The sequence below is a fragment of the Sorex araneus genome, chromosome X (assembly GCF_027595985.1).
Source record: "Sorex araneus isolate mSorAra2 chromosome X, mSorAra2.pri, whole genome shotgun sequence".
Classification (NCBI taxonomy): domain Eukaryota; kingdom Metazoa; phylum Chordata; class Mammalia; order Eulipotyphla; family Soricidae; genus Sorex; species Sorex araneus.
In genome coordinates this window covers 257,372,073-257,391,455 of record NC_073313.1, presented here as the reverse complement: position 1 = coordinate 257,391,455, position 19,383 = coordinate 257,372,073, and the positions used below count along the sequence as shown (strand labels likewise).

The 19,383-nt window shown below is 53.7% G+C and overlaps 1 protein-coding gene across 2 annotated transcripts in view; it reads left to right on the top strand.

Annotated features, from left to right (window-relative positions):
- SERPINE2 (serpin family E member 2) overlaps positions 1-19,383 on the top strand; it is a 66,334-nt gene that overhangs the window by 39,563 nt on the left and 7,388 nt on the right. For both annotated transcript variants that reach the window (XM_055122399.1, XM_055122398.1), the window contains exons 3-6: positions 455-682; positions 7,691-7,888; positions 14,525-14,723; positions 18,671-18,771. In XM_055122399.1, coding sequence (XP_054978374.1) covers positions 455-682; positions 7,691-7,888; positions 14,525-14,723; positions 18,671-18,771 — 726 coding nt within the window. The remainder of the gene's footprint in view (positions 1-454; positions 683-7,690; positions 7,889-14,524; positions 14,724-18,670; positions 18,772-19,383) is intronic.

Here is a 19,383-nt window from a genome sequence, read left to right as displayed (position 1 = left end):
CAGTGTTCTAATTGATTTCATTCGAATTATTTACTTTTGCTCTGGGTACCCTACCCATCTCTAGCCTCAGAAGAAACTCAGTCAGCCAGTGGCCTTTTTATTTTTTTATTTTTGGGTCACACCAGTGATGCTCGGGGGTCACTCCTGTCTCGGTGCTCGGGGAACCATAGGGGATGTTGGGACTCGAACCCGGGTCAGCCGTGTGCAAGGCAAATGCCCTCCCCGCTGTGTTATCGCTCCCGCCAGGGTGGCTCCCAGCCCCCATGCCACATTGACTTGAGAGGCTGTGAACGGTTAGAACAGCCGCCCCGGCCCATTCTCAGCCCAGATCCCGGAGAAACCACAGACGAGCCGCTGGGCTCCCGCCCCGCCTTTCCCCTGCTCTCTCCGCCTTGGGGAGCTGCTGGGGAACAGGGTTTGGGGGTGCACCGGACGCTTCCTGCTGTCTCCGCAGGTGTGGGGAAGCACCTGAAGAAGATCAACAAGGCCATCAGCTCCAAGAAGAACAAGGACATCGTGACGACGGCCAACGCCGTGTTCGTCCGGGACGGCTTCCGGATGCAGCCGCCCTTCGTGGCCCGCAACAAGGACGTGTTCCAGTGCGAGGTCCGCAACCTGGACTTCGGGGACCCGGCCGCGGCCTGCGACTCCGTCAACGCCTGGGTCAAGAACGAGACCAGGGGTGAGTCCCGGGGGGGCCAGGGCGTGACTCCTCGGGTCCAAGGCCGGCTAAGTTGCTCTTCCTGTCCCCACGCCCCGGGAGACTCTGCTCCCCGAAGTCCAGCACTGCCCCCTCCCCCACCCCACCCCCTGCCTTTCTTCCCTGACTGGCCATGGCCCCGAGTGGCCCCAGTGTCGCCCAGCTCTGCACGGCTTCCTTGCTCCTTGCGGCTTTGGCATCTCCCATCTCTTGGCCTGTGAAGCCGGGACCCCCCCCCCCCAGGGACATGTTTCTCGGCGCCGTCCCCACCGCCTCGCCCGTCCTGCTCTGTCACATCGTGGGGACGGGATGGGGCCCGTCCCGCGTCCCCCCCCTCCTCAAGTCAGCACCTTCCATGTGGTCATATCGGCCTGTCTAAACTGCAGAAATAGGGGCTGGAGCGATAGCACAACTCGGCCGACCCGGGTTCGAATCCCAGCATCCCATAGGGTCCCCTGAGCACCACCAGGGGTAATTCCTGAGTGCAGAGCCAGGAGTAACCCCTGTGCATCGCCGGGTGTGACCCAAAAAGCAAAATAAATAAATAAATAAATAAATAAAAACCAAATGTTTCTAAACCCTGCTCCCCACCCTCCCACCCCCACCCCCACCCCGGAACTTTAAATAAACAGATAGATAGATAGATAGATAGATAGATAGATAGATAAAAAATAAACTGCAGAAATGCCCCATGAGGATGGCTCGAGCCCAGACACATAGGTGGAGGGGGTCAGGATGCAAGGAAGCGGGGAGAGGAGGCGCTAAGGATGCTGGCTTGGCCTGATAGTGGTTTTTTTTGGGGGGTCACACCCAGCAATGTTTAGGGGTTACTCCTGACTCCTGCACTCAGGAATTACTCCTGGTGGTGCTCGGGGGACCATATGGGATGCTGGGAATCGAACCCGGGTTGGCTGAGTGCAAGGCAAATGCCCTACCCGCTATGCCATCACTCCAGCCCCTCTAAAGATGCTGGCTTGGAGCCAGTTTCTTGGCAAGGGGGGAGTTGGGGTCCTAAGAATAAAGGGGGACCCGTGTGTCTCAGAGAGAGTGCAGGGCTAGCGCATTGATTGGCCTTGCACGGGGCCGACCCAAGTTCCATTCTCAGAACCTGACAGGAATGAACCTTGAGCTCTAATGGGTGTGACAAACATCAGATTGAGATTCAGCTGACCGTAAGACAAAAAACTTGGGGAGTGGGCAGAGTGATAGTACAGCAGGTTGGGCGATTGCCTTGTACGCAGCCAATCCGAGTTCAGTCCCCAGCATCCCATATGGTCCCCCAATCACCCGAGCAAAGAGTAATTCCTGAGTGCAGAGCCAGGAGTAACCCCTGAGCATTGCTGGGTATCACTGTATCACTGTCATCCCGTTGATCATCAAATTGCTCAAGCGGGCCCAATAAGTCTCCATTCGTCCGAGCCCTGAGATTTTAGCAGTCTCTCTTTACTCGTCCTTTCCAACGGTGCCGCATTGGAGGCTCTTTCAGAGTCAGGGGAATGGGACCCATCATTGTTACTGGTTTTGGCATATGAATATGCCACAGGGAGTTTGCCAGGCTCTCCCATGCAGGCAGGAAACTCAGTAGCTTGCCAGGTTCTCCGAGAGGGAGAAGTAGACCATAAGATGTCACGCTGCTGTGTGGTATGGACCAAAAAGAAAATAAATAAATGTGGGGTAGCTCCCACTTTCCAGGCTCTATCCCCCACCCCACACCGGTCTCAGAATGCCCCGGGGCTTAGCCTTAGGGTGCAGGCAGGGGCCCCTCCCGGCCTGAGCCAGAGTCCTCCTCGACAGCCCACCAGCAGATTTTCAGGCGTGAATGTCAGCAGCCCTTGGCAGCACCTGGGAAAGGAGGACGGGGTGGCGACACTGACGGGTGTTTGCGTCCTTGTCCGCAGGATCCTCCCGGGGTTCCCTTCCTGGACTCCACAATGCAAACAGGAAATGAAACCCGCCAACAGCGGGAATGTCAGGGGCGTTTTCTAAGCCCGTTAGAGACCTAAGACCCCTCGGTTGGGAGCTGAGGGGCCGGATGCTCGTGGCCGTGGCAGCCCCTCCCGGCCGCCGACATGGTGCCCACCAGGAAACCATGTCAGCTCGACAGCGGGCAGCTGTGGAAGCGTCTGGACACACGCGGAGTCTGGGCTTCTCGCATCCCAGTGCTCCGCGGTGCAACCAACCCTCACACAGAGCGCCCGAGATGGGCAGCACCCCCTGGCAGCGGGACCCAGTGCTCGTGGGTCTCCGAGCATGCATCCACACGGTGCCTAAAGGGAAACCCCAAATCCCCCTGTACAGGGACATAGGTGACCCTGAGCTGCTTGACCCTCAAAACGTCACAGGGCAGTCCAGTTGCCGATCCCCAGCAGGCATCTGAAAGCTGCCACACAGAGGCCCCGTGGTGACATCCAGCTGCACCACTGCCTGGGGAGGCGTGTTCAGAGCTGGTGCAAGACTCCAGGTTTAAGAGTCCAGGTGTTGGGGCTGGAGCGATAGCACAGCGGGTAGGGCGTTGGCCTTGCACGCAGCCAACCCGGGTTCAGTTCCCAGCATCCCATAGGGTCCCCTGAGCACCTCCAGGGTAATTCCTGAGTGCAGAGCCACAAGTAACCCCTGTGCATCACCGGGTGTGACCCAAAAAGGAAAAACAAACAAAAAAAAAGGTCTGGAGCAATAGCACAGCAGGTAGGACATTTGCCTTGCACGCGGCCGACCCGGGTTCAGTTCCCAGCATCCCATATGGTCCCCTGAGCACTGCCAGGAGTAATTCCTGAGTGCAGAGCAAGGGGTCACCCCTGAGCATCACTGGGTATGACCCAAAACAAAACAAAACAAACGAACATAAACACTCCTGGTGTCTTTCCAGCCCACCTAAGCCAGAGCTGTATCTGCATTTGATTCTTCCCCTCCTCCTCCTCCTCTCTCTCTTTCATTTCCTCACGGCTCCCTTCTAATGATATCCTTGCTTCCACCAGGGGCCGTCAGAGGCTTTATTTTTCAGCAGGAGGAGGCCAGGGAGATTTCTTTAGACACTTACGACACCCTCTCTGCCGAGCGTGGGGCTCGCCGTGATTTAAACCCCAACAACGGGGCCCTGGGTCCTTACCATCGGTTCAGTAGGGGACGGATGCATTATCCTGGGCTAGAATAAAGCACCCTGGGGCCTGGGGGCGGCTCTGTGCTGGGCTTCGTGGAGCAGGAAAGATCCGTTTGGGGTGTAGGGAAGGAAAGAGGTGCCCGGGGAGCTGTGTGTCAGCCGCAGGCCTGGATAATGTTCCTAGCAAAGGCAAGAAACAGTATTCATTGGGGGGGGACCCGCTCAGGAGCTGGCTGTCGCCAGAACAGAGTCATAACTCCCTTCTCGCAGCAGGGGGGTCTGATCCTGGAGGTGCTGGTGGGACCCTCATTCTTTATAGCTGCTGTTGGTGGCTTGCAGGCTCTGATGCCGGGTGACGGTGGCGCCCCCTTCTGGACGTAAGGAGCAGTAAGGAAACTTTCTTGACTCTGCCTTATTATTATTATTATTATTATTATTATTATTATTATTATTATTATTATTATTATTATTTACTGTGGCTTATTTAAATGGTGGTTCATGGCACACCAGAATCTTTCGTTAGCTTCATTTAAAGGGACTGGAGGCGTCTTCTCATGAATTTGGACCATCAGGACACAGTGGTTTTCCTCTTGCCACTTAAAGAATCCCACTGGCATTTCCATCGCCTGTGCCATCGTTTTAACATACACATGGGCCGAAAGCTTAATAGTTTTGCAGACTAGTGCTGTCTCTTGAACACTCACACATTCGCTCACATACGTGCACACCCACAACTGACTCTTCACAGAACACACGAAAGATGGCGAGATGGAAAAATAGAAAAGCTCCAAGACAGCACTTGATTGGTTTGGTTTTTTTTTTTTAAGTTTTTGGCCTTCACCCAGCAGTGCCCAGGCCTTACTCCTGGCTCTGTGCTCAGGGATCACTCCTGGGTCAGCGCAGGGGACAGTCTGCACTGCCGGGGCTTCAACTCAGGCCAGCTGTGTGCAAAGCAATGCAAGCACTTTACCTGTTCTGTTGTTTCCCTGGTTTTTCTGTTAGCACTTTAAGCAATCCAACTTGCACTTATATTGCATGTGACCTTTTTTTTTTTTTCCACACATATGTCGGCCGAAACCTTCATGAACTGAAGGGACGAGAGATCCCTCTTGAACTCTCACTTAAAGTTTGTGGAGGAGGCTTGGGCCACACCTTCTCATGTGCTAGTCCTGACTGTGCTCAGGGGTGATGCCTGGTGATGCTCAGGGGCCACGCCAGGGATGGAGCTGGGTCAGCCTCTCCTCTCCAGTGCTCTCTCCAAGCCCTGAACCTGGCACTTGAGCACAGGTGCTTCCAGACCTAAAAGTATCTGAAACTCAAACTGTCATGTTCGCTCCCTGACCTTGAGCCCTGGCACAAACGAGAGGGAGCACCGACATCTTTTTCCCTCTAAGAAAAGCCTCTTTTCTTTCTTTTCTTCTCCTTCCTTTGCCCCTTTTCATCCCGTCCTGTCAGCTCCCAGCCCAAGCCCCCCTTTTAGTGCCAAAGCTCCCTGAGCGCGGAGGCCCTGTGATGACCCAGGATGAGCATTTATAAAGAGATTTCCCCCAGAACCTCGCCCCTCTCCTCCTAAGCTAAAAGTGTCCCTTCATTTCCGGTTTGGGACCCAGTTGGTTAAGAACAACATGCATTCCTTGGAATAGGGAGCATGGTGACTCGCCGAGTGTGGCTCATTGAAGTCCGTCAAGTTTTCTTCACAGTTAGGACGGAGAAACTCTTCAACTGAGCTTCTCTAGAATCTCTTCTGGCTCTCTGATTTTCTCTTTCTCTTCCATTTTGATTTTATTGATTAAAAAAATAGAGAGCACATGGAGCGTGGTTGAATGTTTCTTTTGAGACTGTTTATACAAACACCTGTGCTCCTTGAAATGCCATAGGTAAGTGCAAGCAGACTGTTACTCTTGGTCATTCTTTGATTTCTGGTTTGGGGGCCACACTGGCCAGCACTCAGGGTTTACTCCTGGCTCTGCGCTCAGGGATCACTCAAGGAGAGCTCAGGGGGCCATATGGGTACCGGAGATCGAACCCAGGTCGGCCGTGCACAAGGCAAGCGCCGTACACTATCCTCTGTCGAGCGAGCCCCTGTATTTGTCTCTCTGCCTCTGGCTTCTGTCGCTTAGCACCGTCCCCTCCAGTTCCGTCCTCGCTGTCTCTAACTGCAGGCCCTTCCTTCTGCTGCAATGACATGCTTGTTTCGTCCTCTAAGGAGACCACAACTTCTCTTTCCCCTCATCTCCACTCATCTGTCGCTAGGCGTGTATGTTGCCTCCAAATCCTGCCTGTTGCCCTAAGAATGTAATGAGCCTAGGCATGCATGTGTTTTTTTCTAATCGATCTTTTCCCTGTTGGGGAGGACGGGTACATGCCTAGAAACTAGTCAAGGGTATGGACACTCTCCAGAAGAAGCCTTGGATGCTGGAGTGTAGACCTGAGAGTGCCGTTTTGGGGGGATGGAGAGTAGGGTGACGGGAAGTAACACGGGAGCATAAATGGAGAGTCAGGTGCACGCAGGGATGCTAAGGGATGTAGCGAAATGCACAAAACTGTAACTGTCAATCAAAAAGAACAGAGGGGGTTCATCTTTTCCAACAGCTGCATAGTATTCCGTTGTATATGTGTGCCAAAGTTTCTTAAAGAAACGTTGGTACACATATACAGTCATCTATTCTCGGGAACTCGGGTTTTTTGGTTGTTTTTTTTTTTTTTCAGATTCTGGCTATTATAAATAGTGCGTATAAGTGGATCAACATGGAGAGTATCACGCTAAGTGAAATGAGTCAGAGAGAGAGAGGGACAGACATAGAAGGACTGCACTCCTGTGTGGAATATAAAGTAACAGAATGGGAGAGTAACACCCAAGGATAATAGAGATAAGGGCCAGGAGGATCGCTCCAAGGCTTGAAAGTTGGCTTCACATGCTGGGGGAAAGGCAGCTGAGATAGAGAAGGGACCACTAAGTAAATGATGCTTGGAGGGCCCGCTCGGGATGGGAGATGCATGCTGAAAGTAGACTAGAGACCGAATATGATGGCCATTTTCTACCTGTATTGCAAACCATAACACCCCAAAAGGAGAGAGAGAGTAAAAGGGAATGTGCCTGCCACAGAGGCAGGTGGGGGGGATGGAGTGGGGGTAGTGGGAGGGATACTGGGAACATTGGTGTCGGAGAATGGGCACTGGTGGAGGGATGGTCACTCAATCATTGTGTGACTGAAATGTAATCACAAAAGTTTGTACGTCTGTAACTACCTCCTGGTCATGTATTAAAGGTTTTTTTTTAATGTAGGCTATCACTGTCACTGTCACTGTCATCCCGTTGCTCATCGATTTGTTCGAGCAGGCACCAGTAACGTCTCTCATTGAAAGACTTATTGTTACTGTTTTTGGCATATCCAATACGCACAGGGAGCTTGCCAGGCTCTGCCGTGCGGGCTTGATACTCTCGGTAGCTTGCCGGGCTCTCCGAGAGGGGCGGAGGAATCGAACTTGGGTCGGCCGCGTGAAAGGCGAATGCTCAACCACTGTGCTATCGCTCCATCCAGACCCCCCCTACCCCCGAAATGTAGGCTATAAAACCTTTAAATAATAATGAAAAGTCACAAACTTTAAAAAAAAAAGATAGAACGAACGGGGAGGGAGAAGGGAGGAGAGGGGAAAGGTGGGGTCAGAGGGACCCGGTGTGTGTTTGGGGGTGTGGTCACGGCACTTTGCTGGCAGCTGTGTGCAGTGACTTTGCACATTATTACGATAAACGTAAGCACTCTTGGAGCCCTGGTACCTAAGGTGCAATTTGAGAAGGAGGGGGCAGGAGGCTGCTTTCCCTTCTCCTGCCCTCTTCTCCTGACGCTGCCCCTCCCCCGCCCTGATCCGCTCCCCTGGGTCTCGGCCTCCAGGTATGATCGACAGCGTGCTGTCCCCGGACCTCATCGATGGGATGCTCACCCGCCTCGTCCTGGTCAACGCCGTGTACTTCAAGGGCCTGTGGAAGTCGCGCTTCCCCCCGGAGAACACCAAGAAGCGCATGTTCACAGCGGCGGACGGGAAGTCGTACCAGGTGCCCATGCTCGCCCAGCTCTCCGTGTTCCGGTGCGGTAAGTGCGCCCTTTCTGGAATGTTCTGGGCCCGGAAAGGGGCCACGTTATTTTCGAGAGCAAGAGCTGACCTTTTCTTTTGAAATAGTGGAGGAGAGGCGAGAAAAGAGTCTTTGGGTTTGGGTTTTGCTTTTGCTTTTTTGGCTTTTGGGGTCCCACCTGGCGATGCTCAGGGGTGACTCCTGGCTCTGCACTGAAGATTTTACTCCTGGTGGTGCTCGGGGACCATGTGGGATGCAAGGGATGGAACTCAGGTCAGCCGTGTGCAAGGCAAGTGCCCTCCCCACTGTATCATTGCTCGGGCCCTGAGAAAGAGTCTTTTAAATGCTCGTGATAAATCTCTACTTCCTTCTTTCCTCCCTCCCTCCCTCCCTCCCTTTCTTCCTTCCTTCCTTCCTTCCTTCTTTCCTCCCTCCCTCCCTCCCTTCCTCCCTCCATTCCTTCCTTCCTTCCTTCCTTCCTTCCTTCCTTCCTTCCTTCCTTCCTTCCTTCCTTCCTTCCTTCCCCCTTTCTCCCTGAGCATATTCAGTAAAATGTTAGCAGTGGTAGTACAGCAAATGATTCTTTTTCCTTATCTGAATCTTTTTTTTTTTTTGCTTTTTGGGTCACACCCAGCGATGCACAGGGGTCACTCCTGGCTCTGCACTCAGGAATTACCCCTGGCGGTGCTCAGGGGACCATATGGGATGCTGGGAATTGAACCCGGGTTGGACCTCGTGCAAGGCAAATGCCCTACCCGCTGTGCTATTGCTCCAGCCCCTCTGAATCTTCTTCTTAAGTAAACAGACACCAGTTTTATCGTGGCAGTGGGAGAAGTGACTTCCTGCTGCTCTGCTCACCCAGACGACAGGATCCCTAAGTCTCCCAGCTGTCTTTCCTTCTCTTTGGCGTGGAGTCACATCCAGGGGTGCTTGGGCAGATGATGCTGTGCCAGGGTTCAAAATCAGGGCTACCGGGCTGGAGCAATAGCACAGCGGGTAGGGCGTTTGCCTTGCCCGCAGCCGACCCGGGTTCGATTGCCAGCATCCCATATGGTCCCCTGAGTACTGCCAGGAGTAACTCCTGAGTGCAAAGCCAGGAGGTAATCCCTCTGCATTGCCAGGTGTGACTCAAAAAGAAAAAAAAAAAAATCAGGGCTCCCTCCCACAAAGCACGTGGGCCCAGTCCAAAAGCCAGTTCCCCGGCCCTCTGAGGGCCTCCTAAACCTGGCCTAAAAGAAGCACTTGTGTGTGACCCAGTTTGATTGAACCGTCTCTAACTGGGCCTCAAAATCTCCAGCCGCCTTTTCCCTACATTTGTAGATCCCAGTTTCGTCACGATTGTTCCAAGTGCTATTACTGTAAGCGGGTATTATTGAAATAATACAGCAATTATTAGCAAGTATTATTCAGTATCCATCAGCGCCAAGCTGTGTTCCACCTCAGCGCCTAAATCCCCCGATTCTGAAGAATGAATGAACACAGCAAATGAAGTCGCCTCCCTGCTTGCTTTTCTTTTCTTTTCTTTTCTTTTTTTTTTTTTTTTTTTGCTTTTCGGGTCACACCCAGCGATGCACAGGACTTACTCCCCCCATACCCCCTCCACCACAGGCTCTCAGTATCGGGCTCAGCTCTGGCCAGCAGGGGCCGCCCCAGGGCTGCGTCTTCAGGCTGGGTCTCTCCCGAGGCTCTCCCTGTCCGTGCCAGCCCAAGGCGGGTAGTGAAGCCCATTCCTTGCAGCTCTAGGAGGGTCCCGAATGCCCACCGCACTCTCCCCCAAGCTTTCCAGGAGACCCCTTCATGCAACTCTGCTCAAGGCCCGATGTGCCCATTTCCCCTCGGCCGGTTGCGTTCTGAACTCAGCACAGAAAGTGGAGGCCACCGTCCGGACCCCGGCTCCTGGCCTGGCCTGTGTGTCGCAGGGAAACGGGGTGGGGGGTTGTGTATCAAGCCCACCTGCCTTGTTCCCTGGCCGCCCGCTCAGCCAGCTCGCAGCAGCTTCTCCTCCGAGAGAGCATGCATGCCCCCAGCTCTCAGCAAAGGCCCCGGGGCAGGCAGACCCTGGCAGGCCCACATCTCCCTGCTTTGCAAACTGCTTCGCCCGCTTTCTGCCAACTCAGCCAAGCCAGGAACGGGGCAGTCGGGCTGCGGCCGCCGGCCAGCACCAGGCCGGCCCTGTCCACCCCTCCCACCCACCCCTCACTCGGAGGTCCGACCGCCCCGTGCCGGGCCTTGGCCGCACCCTTGCTGCTCACTTGGCTGAGACGGCTCCGTTCATCTGGCTGCCTGGCTGCTGCCCCGAGACAGCCCTGGAGGCCACAGGGAAGATTCATGTGGGAATCCCGGGAGAGAGAGAAAGAGAGAGAGAGAGAGAGAGAGACAGAGAGAGAGAGAGAGAGAGAGAGAGAGAGAGAGAGAGAGAGAGAGAGAGAGAGAGAGAGAGAGAGAGAGAAGGGAGAAACTAGCAGCCGCGGGGAGCAGCCCCCTGGGTGGGCGCCCGGGAGGACGAAGCTGTTTCCGGAAGGGGAGGAGGCTGGGCTGGCTCCTGTTCCATGCAACCCCCCTGCCATCACCACCACCAGCATCTCCCCCTGCCCAGCCCCCCTCTCCCCCCTCCCTGGCCCCCGCCCTCTCCTCCACGGGGGCAAGGCCTCGCCCCAGGACCTGACAGTGGTCGTCCTCCCTGGCTCCTGATGCGTTTCTCCTGAGACAGGCCGACCAGGCTGAGAGTGACCCTGAAAGAGCTTTGACCCTCTTTGACCCTCTTTGACCCTCGAGGTCAAAGAGCAGCGGCATCTCTGGGCTCCTGCGTTGGGAGAGGTCAGCTGACCACACAAACCCCCGTCTCCCTCGGCCCCGGATATTCTAATCACAGCGCTATTTTTTATTTTTTATTTTTTATCTGACTGCTAGGATGTAGCTCGAAGGGTTCACGGTGGAACAAAGGCAAAGAACTGGGCCCTTCCCCGTGACCCCTCCCTCCCAGCCCCACTCAGAGAGAGCGGCCTCGAGGGCACCCCAAAGGCAGGGCTGGTCAACGTGCCAGACCAGGCCGGCCAACAAAATGCAAGAGACAGGTGTCCAGGACGAAAATATTTTTTTAAAGTTTTTCCCCAATTTAAAAAATATTTGGCCTTTGTTCAAGGCCAAATAGCACAGCGGGTAGGGTGTTTGCCTTGCACACAACCAACCTGGGTTCGATTCCTCTGTCCCTTTCAGAGAGCCCGGCAAGCTACCGAGAGTATCCCACCCGCACAGCAGAGCCTGGCAAGCTCCCCGTGGCGTATTCAATATGCCAAAAACAGTAACAACAAGTCTCACAATGGAGACGTTCCTGGTGCCCACTTGAGCAAATCCGGATGACAGTGACAGGGATGCAGTGATTTTAAAAAATATTTAGATGACTCCATGACTGAAGTCGAGTTTCAGACACCCACGCTCCCAAGACTAGCTCCACCACCAGGGACAGCTTCCTACCCCCAGTGTCCCCGGGTCCCCTCTCACTGTCCTGATCACCAGCCTCCTTCCTTCACAGGCACGTTTTGAAGATGGATTATTGTAGTTCGGGTGCCAGGCTCTGTGGTTTGAAATCCGCATGGACCACGCGTCTTCACCATGGCTGCTTCCATGGCCCCAGCACTCTTATCTCTCTCTCTCTCTCTCTCTCTCTCTCTCTCTCTCTCTCTCTCTCTCTCTCTCTGTCTCTCTCTCTCTCTCTCTCTGTCTCTGTCTCTCTCTCTCTCTCTCTCTCTCTCTCTCTCTCTCTCTCTCTCTCTCTCTCGGCTTTTTGGGTCACACAGGCCAATGGGATGACAGGAATCAAACCTGGGTCAGCCACATGCAAGGCAGGCGCCCTCCGTGCTGTACTATTGCTCCAGCCCTTCTTCCCTGGCCATTTCGTTTCTTACATGCATAGCTCATTTCAGTCATCGAAGGAACCAGGGTGCTCTGATGAGCACTTTGAATTTCTGTGGGGCAGGGCAGGGATGGATTTGGAGCCGCACACAGCAGTGCTTAGGGGTTCCTCCTGGCTCTGCACTCGGGGATCACTCCCAGTGGTGCTGAGGGGGGGACCACAGGGGATGCAGGGGATCAAACCCAGGTTGGCTGCCCTACCCTCTGTATTATCACTCTGGCCCCTGGTGAGCACTTTCTAGATGCCTCTGCCTCTTCTTGCTGGTCTCCGCCATCCTGTGGAGGGGGAGTCACTCCTCGTAGCCCAGGGTCTCCATAGCACCCCCCTTCACTGGCCACCGGGCTTACCAGACTGCAGACTGTTCCTTCAAAGGTTTGAAGTGTTTCATAGAACATTCCAGAAAGGCCCCTAAACCTCTCGGTGTCCGTTTGCTTTCTGGCGGGTGTTTTCCAACTCTTCTAATCACGTGACCCACATTCAGGGTCTAGTGGCGCCCCACACGGAACCCCTTCTCCCCTGAGTCAGGCCCAGCCCCCCTCCCCCACCGGTGCTGGGCCCAAGAGCACCCCTCCTGGCTAATTAGCCCGGTCAGAGAAGTCAGCGCCCAGCGGCACCGTGCTCTGTGTCTTTGACATGAGGACCGGAAGGGCCTGGCGATGGGAATGCCAGAGTCAAACAGCATTCTTGCCCTCAGAGTGTTGGACATCCTGGGCTGGAGTGATAGATAGCACAGCGGGTAGGGCGTTTGGCTGACCCGAGTTCGATTCCCAGCATCCCATATGGTCCCCTGAGCACCTCTAGGAGTAATTCCTGAGTGCAGAGCCAGGAGTAACCCCTGGGCATCGCCGAGTGTGACCAAAACTAAAAACACAAACAGAGTGTTGGACATCTCCCCCAGCATCCTGGAGGATGCAGCGCTTCCTGGACCACCGGTGAAAGCCGCGCGGTGCACAGCGCCCCCTGCCGCCCGTGCGCGGTCACACAGCGTTTGGAGGGAGGCGTGGTTGCGTCACCCTGGGGCGTTTGTCCCAGGACGGGAGAAGAGGGGCGGGGTGAGGGAGAAGGAGCGGTGAGCGCTGGCTTCCGGGCGTGGGGCCCCGTCCCGAGAGCCCCCCGTCTCCGCTGCGCATCGTTGCGCCTGCGGTAGCCCCTCCAAGCTGCGGAGTGGGACAGGTTAAGCCTCCGTGTGGGGCCTGGGGCTTGCAAGGGTGGGGGATGGCCCTGAGCCCACAAGCAGGGAAACTGCTTCAACACCTCCCCACGCGCACACACACACACACACACACACACACACACACACACACACACACACACACACACCCTTCCTCCACGCGCACGCTTAGGGTCAGGGAGAAAGGTCCACTGGGCGGCCCAGAGAAGGCGCTCGGTGGGGTGAGCACAGGCTTTGCACGTGGGAGCTAGATTTGCCTCGACCCCGGAGCACTGCAGGACGTGAGTCCCAGAGCCCCCAGACAGAGACCAGAAGAGCCACTCTGGGCCAGAGGGGTGGTGACTCAGAGTGACCGTGCCTGGGCCGCAGGTGCAGTCTCAGCATCACACGGTCCCTGAGCGTGGCCGGGCGTGACCCCAGATACTGCTGCCTCCAGGTCCTTACTCCCTCCAAAATGAGGAATTAATAAGAGGAACCACTCCGTGTCAGTGCACAATCGTTCTCTTGCTCACAGGCGGGTCAGCTTCTTGTAAAGTGCTTAGAGCCTAGTTAAATTCTGCTCAGCAGAATCCCTGGGGTTTTAGCGAGGTCCAAAGGCCTCCTGCTGGCTGGGGCCCGAGGCGGGAAACCGGCTTCAAGTGCTTGGAGAAAAGGCGCTTGCTTGGGCAAGAGCAGGGACCACTACAACAAAGAGACAAAGATAGCTGGGACTGTCACTCTGGGTCAGAACTGCATGCTGAGTGTAGGTGAAGGAGCAGCCGTGACAACCTCTCAGTATCTGTACTGCAAGCCATAATGCCCAAAGTGGGGAGGGAGGGAGGGAAGGAGAGGGAGGGAGGGAGGGAGGGAGAGAGAGAGAGAGAGAGAGAGAGAGAGAGAGAGAGAGAGAGAGAGAGAGAGAGAGAGAGAAAGTGCCTTCCATAGCAACAAGCTGAGGTGAGGGAATGGCGGGAGGGAAACTGGGGTCTCTGATGCTGGGAAGTGTGCACTGGTGGAGGGACGGGTGTTGGAATACTGCATGACTGAAACCTGATCATGAACAGCTTTGTAAGGGCCTATCTCACAGTGACTCAATAAAAAACAAAGGGGGGAATAAAATTTGAAAAATAATTTCAGGGGCTGGAGCGATAGCACAGCGGGTAGGGCGTTTGCCTTGCGCGCCGCCGATCCGGGTTCGATTCCCAGCATCCCATATGGTCCCCTGAGCACCGCCAGGAGTAATTCCTGAGTGCAGAGCCAGGGGTAACCCCTGTGCATCGCCAGGTGTGACCCAAAAAGAAAAAAAAAAAAGTTGTTGATTTGCAGGAAACATACACACACACACACACACACACACACACACACACACACACACACACATACACCTAAGCACCTAAGGCCTGCTAAGGCTTTTCTTGAATATAGGGAGGAGTTGCCGTCCTGCTCTTAGCCGCCCCAAAGGCAGCCGTGTGTGGCAGAAGCTTCTCAAACACAGCGGCCCTCCTCAGCCCTTGGCCACACATTGGAGACCCCCCTCCAGCCCCCGTCTGGATGTCTCTGCAGAGCCGCTGACTGGCTTCTCCTCTCTTTAGGGTCCACCAGCACCCCGGGCGACTTGTGGTACAACTTCATCGAGCTGCCGTACCACGGAGAGAGCATCAGCATGCTCATCGCGCTGCCCACGGAGAGCTCTACGCCGCTCTCCGCGCTCATCCCGCACATCAGCAGCCGCACCATCGACAGCTGGATGGGCATCATGGTGCCCAAGCGGGTGCAGGTCATCCTGCCCAAGTGAGTAGCCCCTCGCCCCCCGGGAGGAAGCGCAGGCCCCGGGCTGGTGCCTTGCTGTCTGGTCTCTGCAGAAACTGCTTTAGGTGGGCGGACCGGGCAGTGCTTTGGTGACTGTCCAGAGATAACGAAGGTGACGGGGAAGGAGAGGAGGCTGGGTTGGGCCCAGAGTCTCCCCGACAGATGGAAGCTTCTCCTCTCCCAGAGACAGCGCCTGACATCCCTCGTTCCGTGCCGAAGACTAGGAGACGCCCGCTGTCACGCATGATGGAATGTTCATTGAGTTTGGTAGCAGGCTATGGGGAGGGGGGGTTGTTTTGGTTTTTGCATCACATCCAGTGACAGTCAGGGCCTACTCCTGGATCTGTGGCTCAGGAATTATCCCTGGCGGGTTCAGGGAACCATATAGAGTACCTGGGATCCAACCCAGGTCGGCCACATACACGGTAAACATCCTACCCATGACCACCTCTCTGGCCCAGGCCGTGGGTTATGATACAGAGTTTTCACTCGCTTACTTTGGAGCTTTTGTTGGAAATAGCTGAAGATCAAGGTGAAAAATATCACTGTCACTGTGACTGTCATCCTGTTGCTCATCGATTTGTTTGAGCGGGCACCAGTAACGTCTCTCATTGAGAGACTTATTGTTACTGTTTTTTGTCATATCCAATATGCACGGGGAGCTTGCCAGGCTCTGCCGCGTGGGCAAGATACTCTCGGTAGCTTGCCGGGCTCTCCGAGAGGGGCGGAGGAATCGAACACGGGTCGGCTGCGTGAAAGGCGAAAGCCCAACCACTGTGCTATAGATAGCAAATGTTTGGGGAGACTGGCCAGATAGTACAATGGGTAAGACTCTTGCCTTGCATGTGACCAACCTCGATTTGATCCCAGCACTACATGTGGTCCCCCACGCACAGAACCAGGAGCCCTGAGCACACCTGAGAGTGGCCCCCTCCCCCCGCCCCCAGAAAAGAAATCTTTTGAGATATTTTTCTTTTGAAAAAGAAATCCTTTTCTTCTGAAAAAGAAAAATATTGAAATATCCAACAGATTCTTTAGTTCCCCAACTATTAAGATCTAATTGTTGCATGCAGCATAGTGATATAAGTGTATATTGCTAAAAGATGAAGGTGACTTGGCACCCCCGTCACCTCCCATAGGGACATTTTTCTTTTATTTTTTTTCCAATGGTAAACAATAATACTTAATTTTTTAAAAAAATTTTTTTAATTTTCATAAAGTTGTTCACAATAATGGATTACATTCTATATTTCAATACCAGTCCCACCACCATTACACCTTCCCACCACCGTTATTTTGAATTTCCCACCCCCACTCAAACCTGCCGAGTAGGCACATGCTAGATAATTTATTTGTATTGCCCGCCATGAATAACAAAGGATGTCTCACGGCCACACGCACCTAGAAATCTAAAATTTTAGATAATTAGGGTCTGGAGAAGTCTCTGCAGCAAGCTGCTCAGTTCCGAGATTATTCTGGGTGTCTCTGGACCTCGGCTGTTAATGAGCTTAAATAGTAGCAGGAGGCAGCTTGTGGGCGTGACCTCCAGGGTCCCCTGGGGGCCGGGAGACAGAGACGGGAAGGCCGGCCCATCCCCTATCTCATGAGACCTGGAGTTTGCCGTCACTAGTCCCAAGTACCTGGCAATAATACTTTAAAAAGTGTCCCAAACTTGAGTTAGAGACATTTTTCATGTGCAAGAATCCTTCCGACAGCTTTCATTCTTGTTGGCTGTGGACACGGAGCTCTACATTTTCTCTCTAGGACTTCGTCATCTTACAACAGACCGTTCCTACCGTTGGCCCCCTCTCCCCTCCCCCACTCACCTTCCCCCCTCCGTCCCCCTGCCTCTGGCAGCCACCAGCTGCTCAGCTTCTTGTTTGGGTTCTCCTTGATTCCACAAGTCAGGGAGGTGGCAATTGTCTCTCCTTGCTCTCATGTCTCACACTGCCCTCGGGGTCATCCCTGTTCTGGAAAACGGCCAATTGCTTTCATTTTACAGCTGAATGCTGACCTGCTCCGTGCATGCGCCTTTATTTCACGCCCTCAGCCACCAGTGGCCACTTACTTCGCCTGGTCTCCCTCTCTCGGCTGTTGTAAATGAAGCTGCACTGGCCGGAGGAGACAGCTTTGTCTTCGCAGTCTCGTTCCCTGGTGCTTTGTACCCGGAAGTGGAACTGGTGATTCATAGAGTATTTCTGTTTACCTGTTCTGGAGGGAGCTCTGCTTTTCTGCCATGCAGAAGTCTAGCATTAGTACCTAGCATATACCCAAAAATACACAATCAAGAAGACTTTGGAGCTGTCAGTGCCTTGAGACCAAGGGAAAAGGGATGTCAGATTGTGAGTCAAATATTTCAGCAAGTGAGTCAGTGCTTTGTCAGGTGTGAGCGAGAGGGAACAGATGTCCTCTTTCCACGGGCTTCTCCTCCTCTCGCTCTGTCAACCTCCTGAGCTCTAAAACACCCCCCCCCACACCGGTCTCAGGAGGGCCAGAGACCCTTCAAGGTCTTATGCTTTTGATGGATTCTCCGGTTACTGAGTTATCAACAGAATATATTAATAATAACTACTAGTAGAGAACTCTGAAGATCTTTTCATTGTAAAATTGTCTTTGGGGGGCCAGAGCAATAGTCCAACAGGTAGGACTATCTGTTGGACTATCGCTTGCCTTGCTCGTGGCTCACCCAGGCTCAATCCCTGCCTGACACCCCCTTTGGTTCCCTGAGCCCCACCCGGAGTGATCCCTGAGAGCAGAGTCAGACGTCAGCCCTGACCACAGCCATGTGTGGCCTCAAAACCAAAACAGTAAAATAAAATTAGCCTGAGCACACGCCGTGCTTGATAGAAGTGAGTTCTATGGCGACTTTGCAGGTAAGTTGCAGTTCCGGTGGTGAGGTACGGTTGTAACCGTCTGTGATGAGGGTCTGCTCTTCTGCCCTGCCCCGTTTCCCACAGGCCGGCGTAAAGCCTGGTTCACCCGGGTCTGATTCTCGGCACTGCGTGGTCTCCTGCCTGGAGGCCCTTGAGCGCCACTGGGTGTGGCCCTAGAGACCCCCAGCAGTGCCAGGGCGGTCCACGTACCCCAGGACCATCACATCCTTAGACCCTTCCGTGGAAACACCAGCCTGGTTGGCTGAGAGTACCCCCAGTGGGGCCTCCCATGCCCATCCCTCCCCCAAAAAAAATTTATGATAGGGCTGGAGCAATAGTACAGCAGGTAAGGCGTTTGCCTTGCACGCAGCTGACCCAGGTTCGATTCCCAGCATCCCATATGGTCCCCTGAGCACCGCCAGGGGTAATTCCTGAGTGCATGAGCCAGGAGTAACCCCTGTGCATTGCTGGGTGTGACTCAAAAAGCAAAAATAAAAAAAAAAAAGTATGATGGTTTTAATTACTAAAGCTTACCTAGGTAGAGCCACAAGGCCAAATCACCCTCAGATAGCCGAAAGAAAGCTCCTGTGATCCCCACATGGTATACCGTGTCACTGATTCTGAATGTTTGCCCCTGTTTGGGTGGTGCAATGCTTCCACACTCCCAGCCTGAACCTGCAGGCATGTCTCTCCCCCCAGTCGCAGTGGGTGGGATGGAGGGGGTGGGCAGAATTGGAGAGATTTCACAGCACCAGGAACTCACGTCTGCACAGCACATGAGAGAAAGCACGAGTGCGGCCCTCCCTGAGAAGGGGGAACGGGAGCCGCCTGGGTGACATTGTCCCAACTGGCTTTTACTCTGCCACACACGTTTTGCCAACAAAGCGTTTGGGAGCCCAGTTGCCCTCTCTTTACGTAGGACTTACATCTTGGGATGATACTTGAAGGGGCAGAGGAGACGGGTTTTCAAAGCAAACTGCAGGAAGATCTTTGATTTTGCCACTTTGATATCAGGGTCTAATGATCTTCCTCTCTTATTTTCTTCTTTGTGACCAGGTTCTCGGCTGAAGCACAAACAGATTTGAAGGAGCCGCTAAAATATCTTGGCCTCACTGACATGTTTGATCCGTCAAAGGCAAATTTTTCGAAAATAACAAGTAGGTTCCCTCTATACAACTTTCTCTTAAACGTGAAGCTTGTGTTACAAACAGACTCTATGATTTGCCCAGGGAGGAGAAGTCGAATTAAGAGTATGTCGAATGTTTTCTGGGAAGCCCAAGAAAATCTACACAGTTAAAAAGCGTTTTATAAATTGCCTCTGATTCCCTGAAAATTTGGCCCACCTCTATAGATGTGTCTATCTCTTTGTTTTTAATGAAAGTCTTCGATGTTAGGAAAATCCTAGCTTTGCTACTTTAAAGACTTACTTCCACTCAACCACAGCAGGCATGCAGTTTGGCATTTCATGCCCAGTAATCTGAAAGTCATAGAAATCCTTCCTTCCTTCCTTCCCACCCTTCTTTCCATCGTCCTTACTTTCTCCCTCTCTTTTTTCTATGTGTCTTGCTCCGTTCCTCCCTCTCTTCTCCTCTCCTCTCTCTTTTCTCTTCTCTCTTCCTTCTTTCTTTATTTTTTCTTCTCCCTTCTCTCTCTGTTCTTTCTTTCTTTTCCCTTCCTTCCTTCTCTCTCTTTCCTTCTTTCTTTCTTCCTTTATCTTTCTTCTCCCTTCTTTCCTTCTTCTCTTTCCTTCTTTCTTTCAGTTCTTTCTT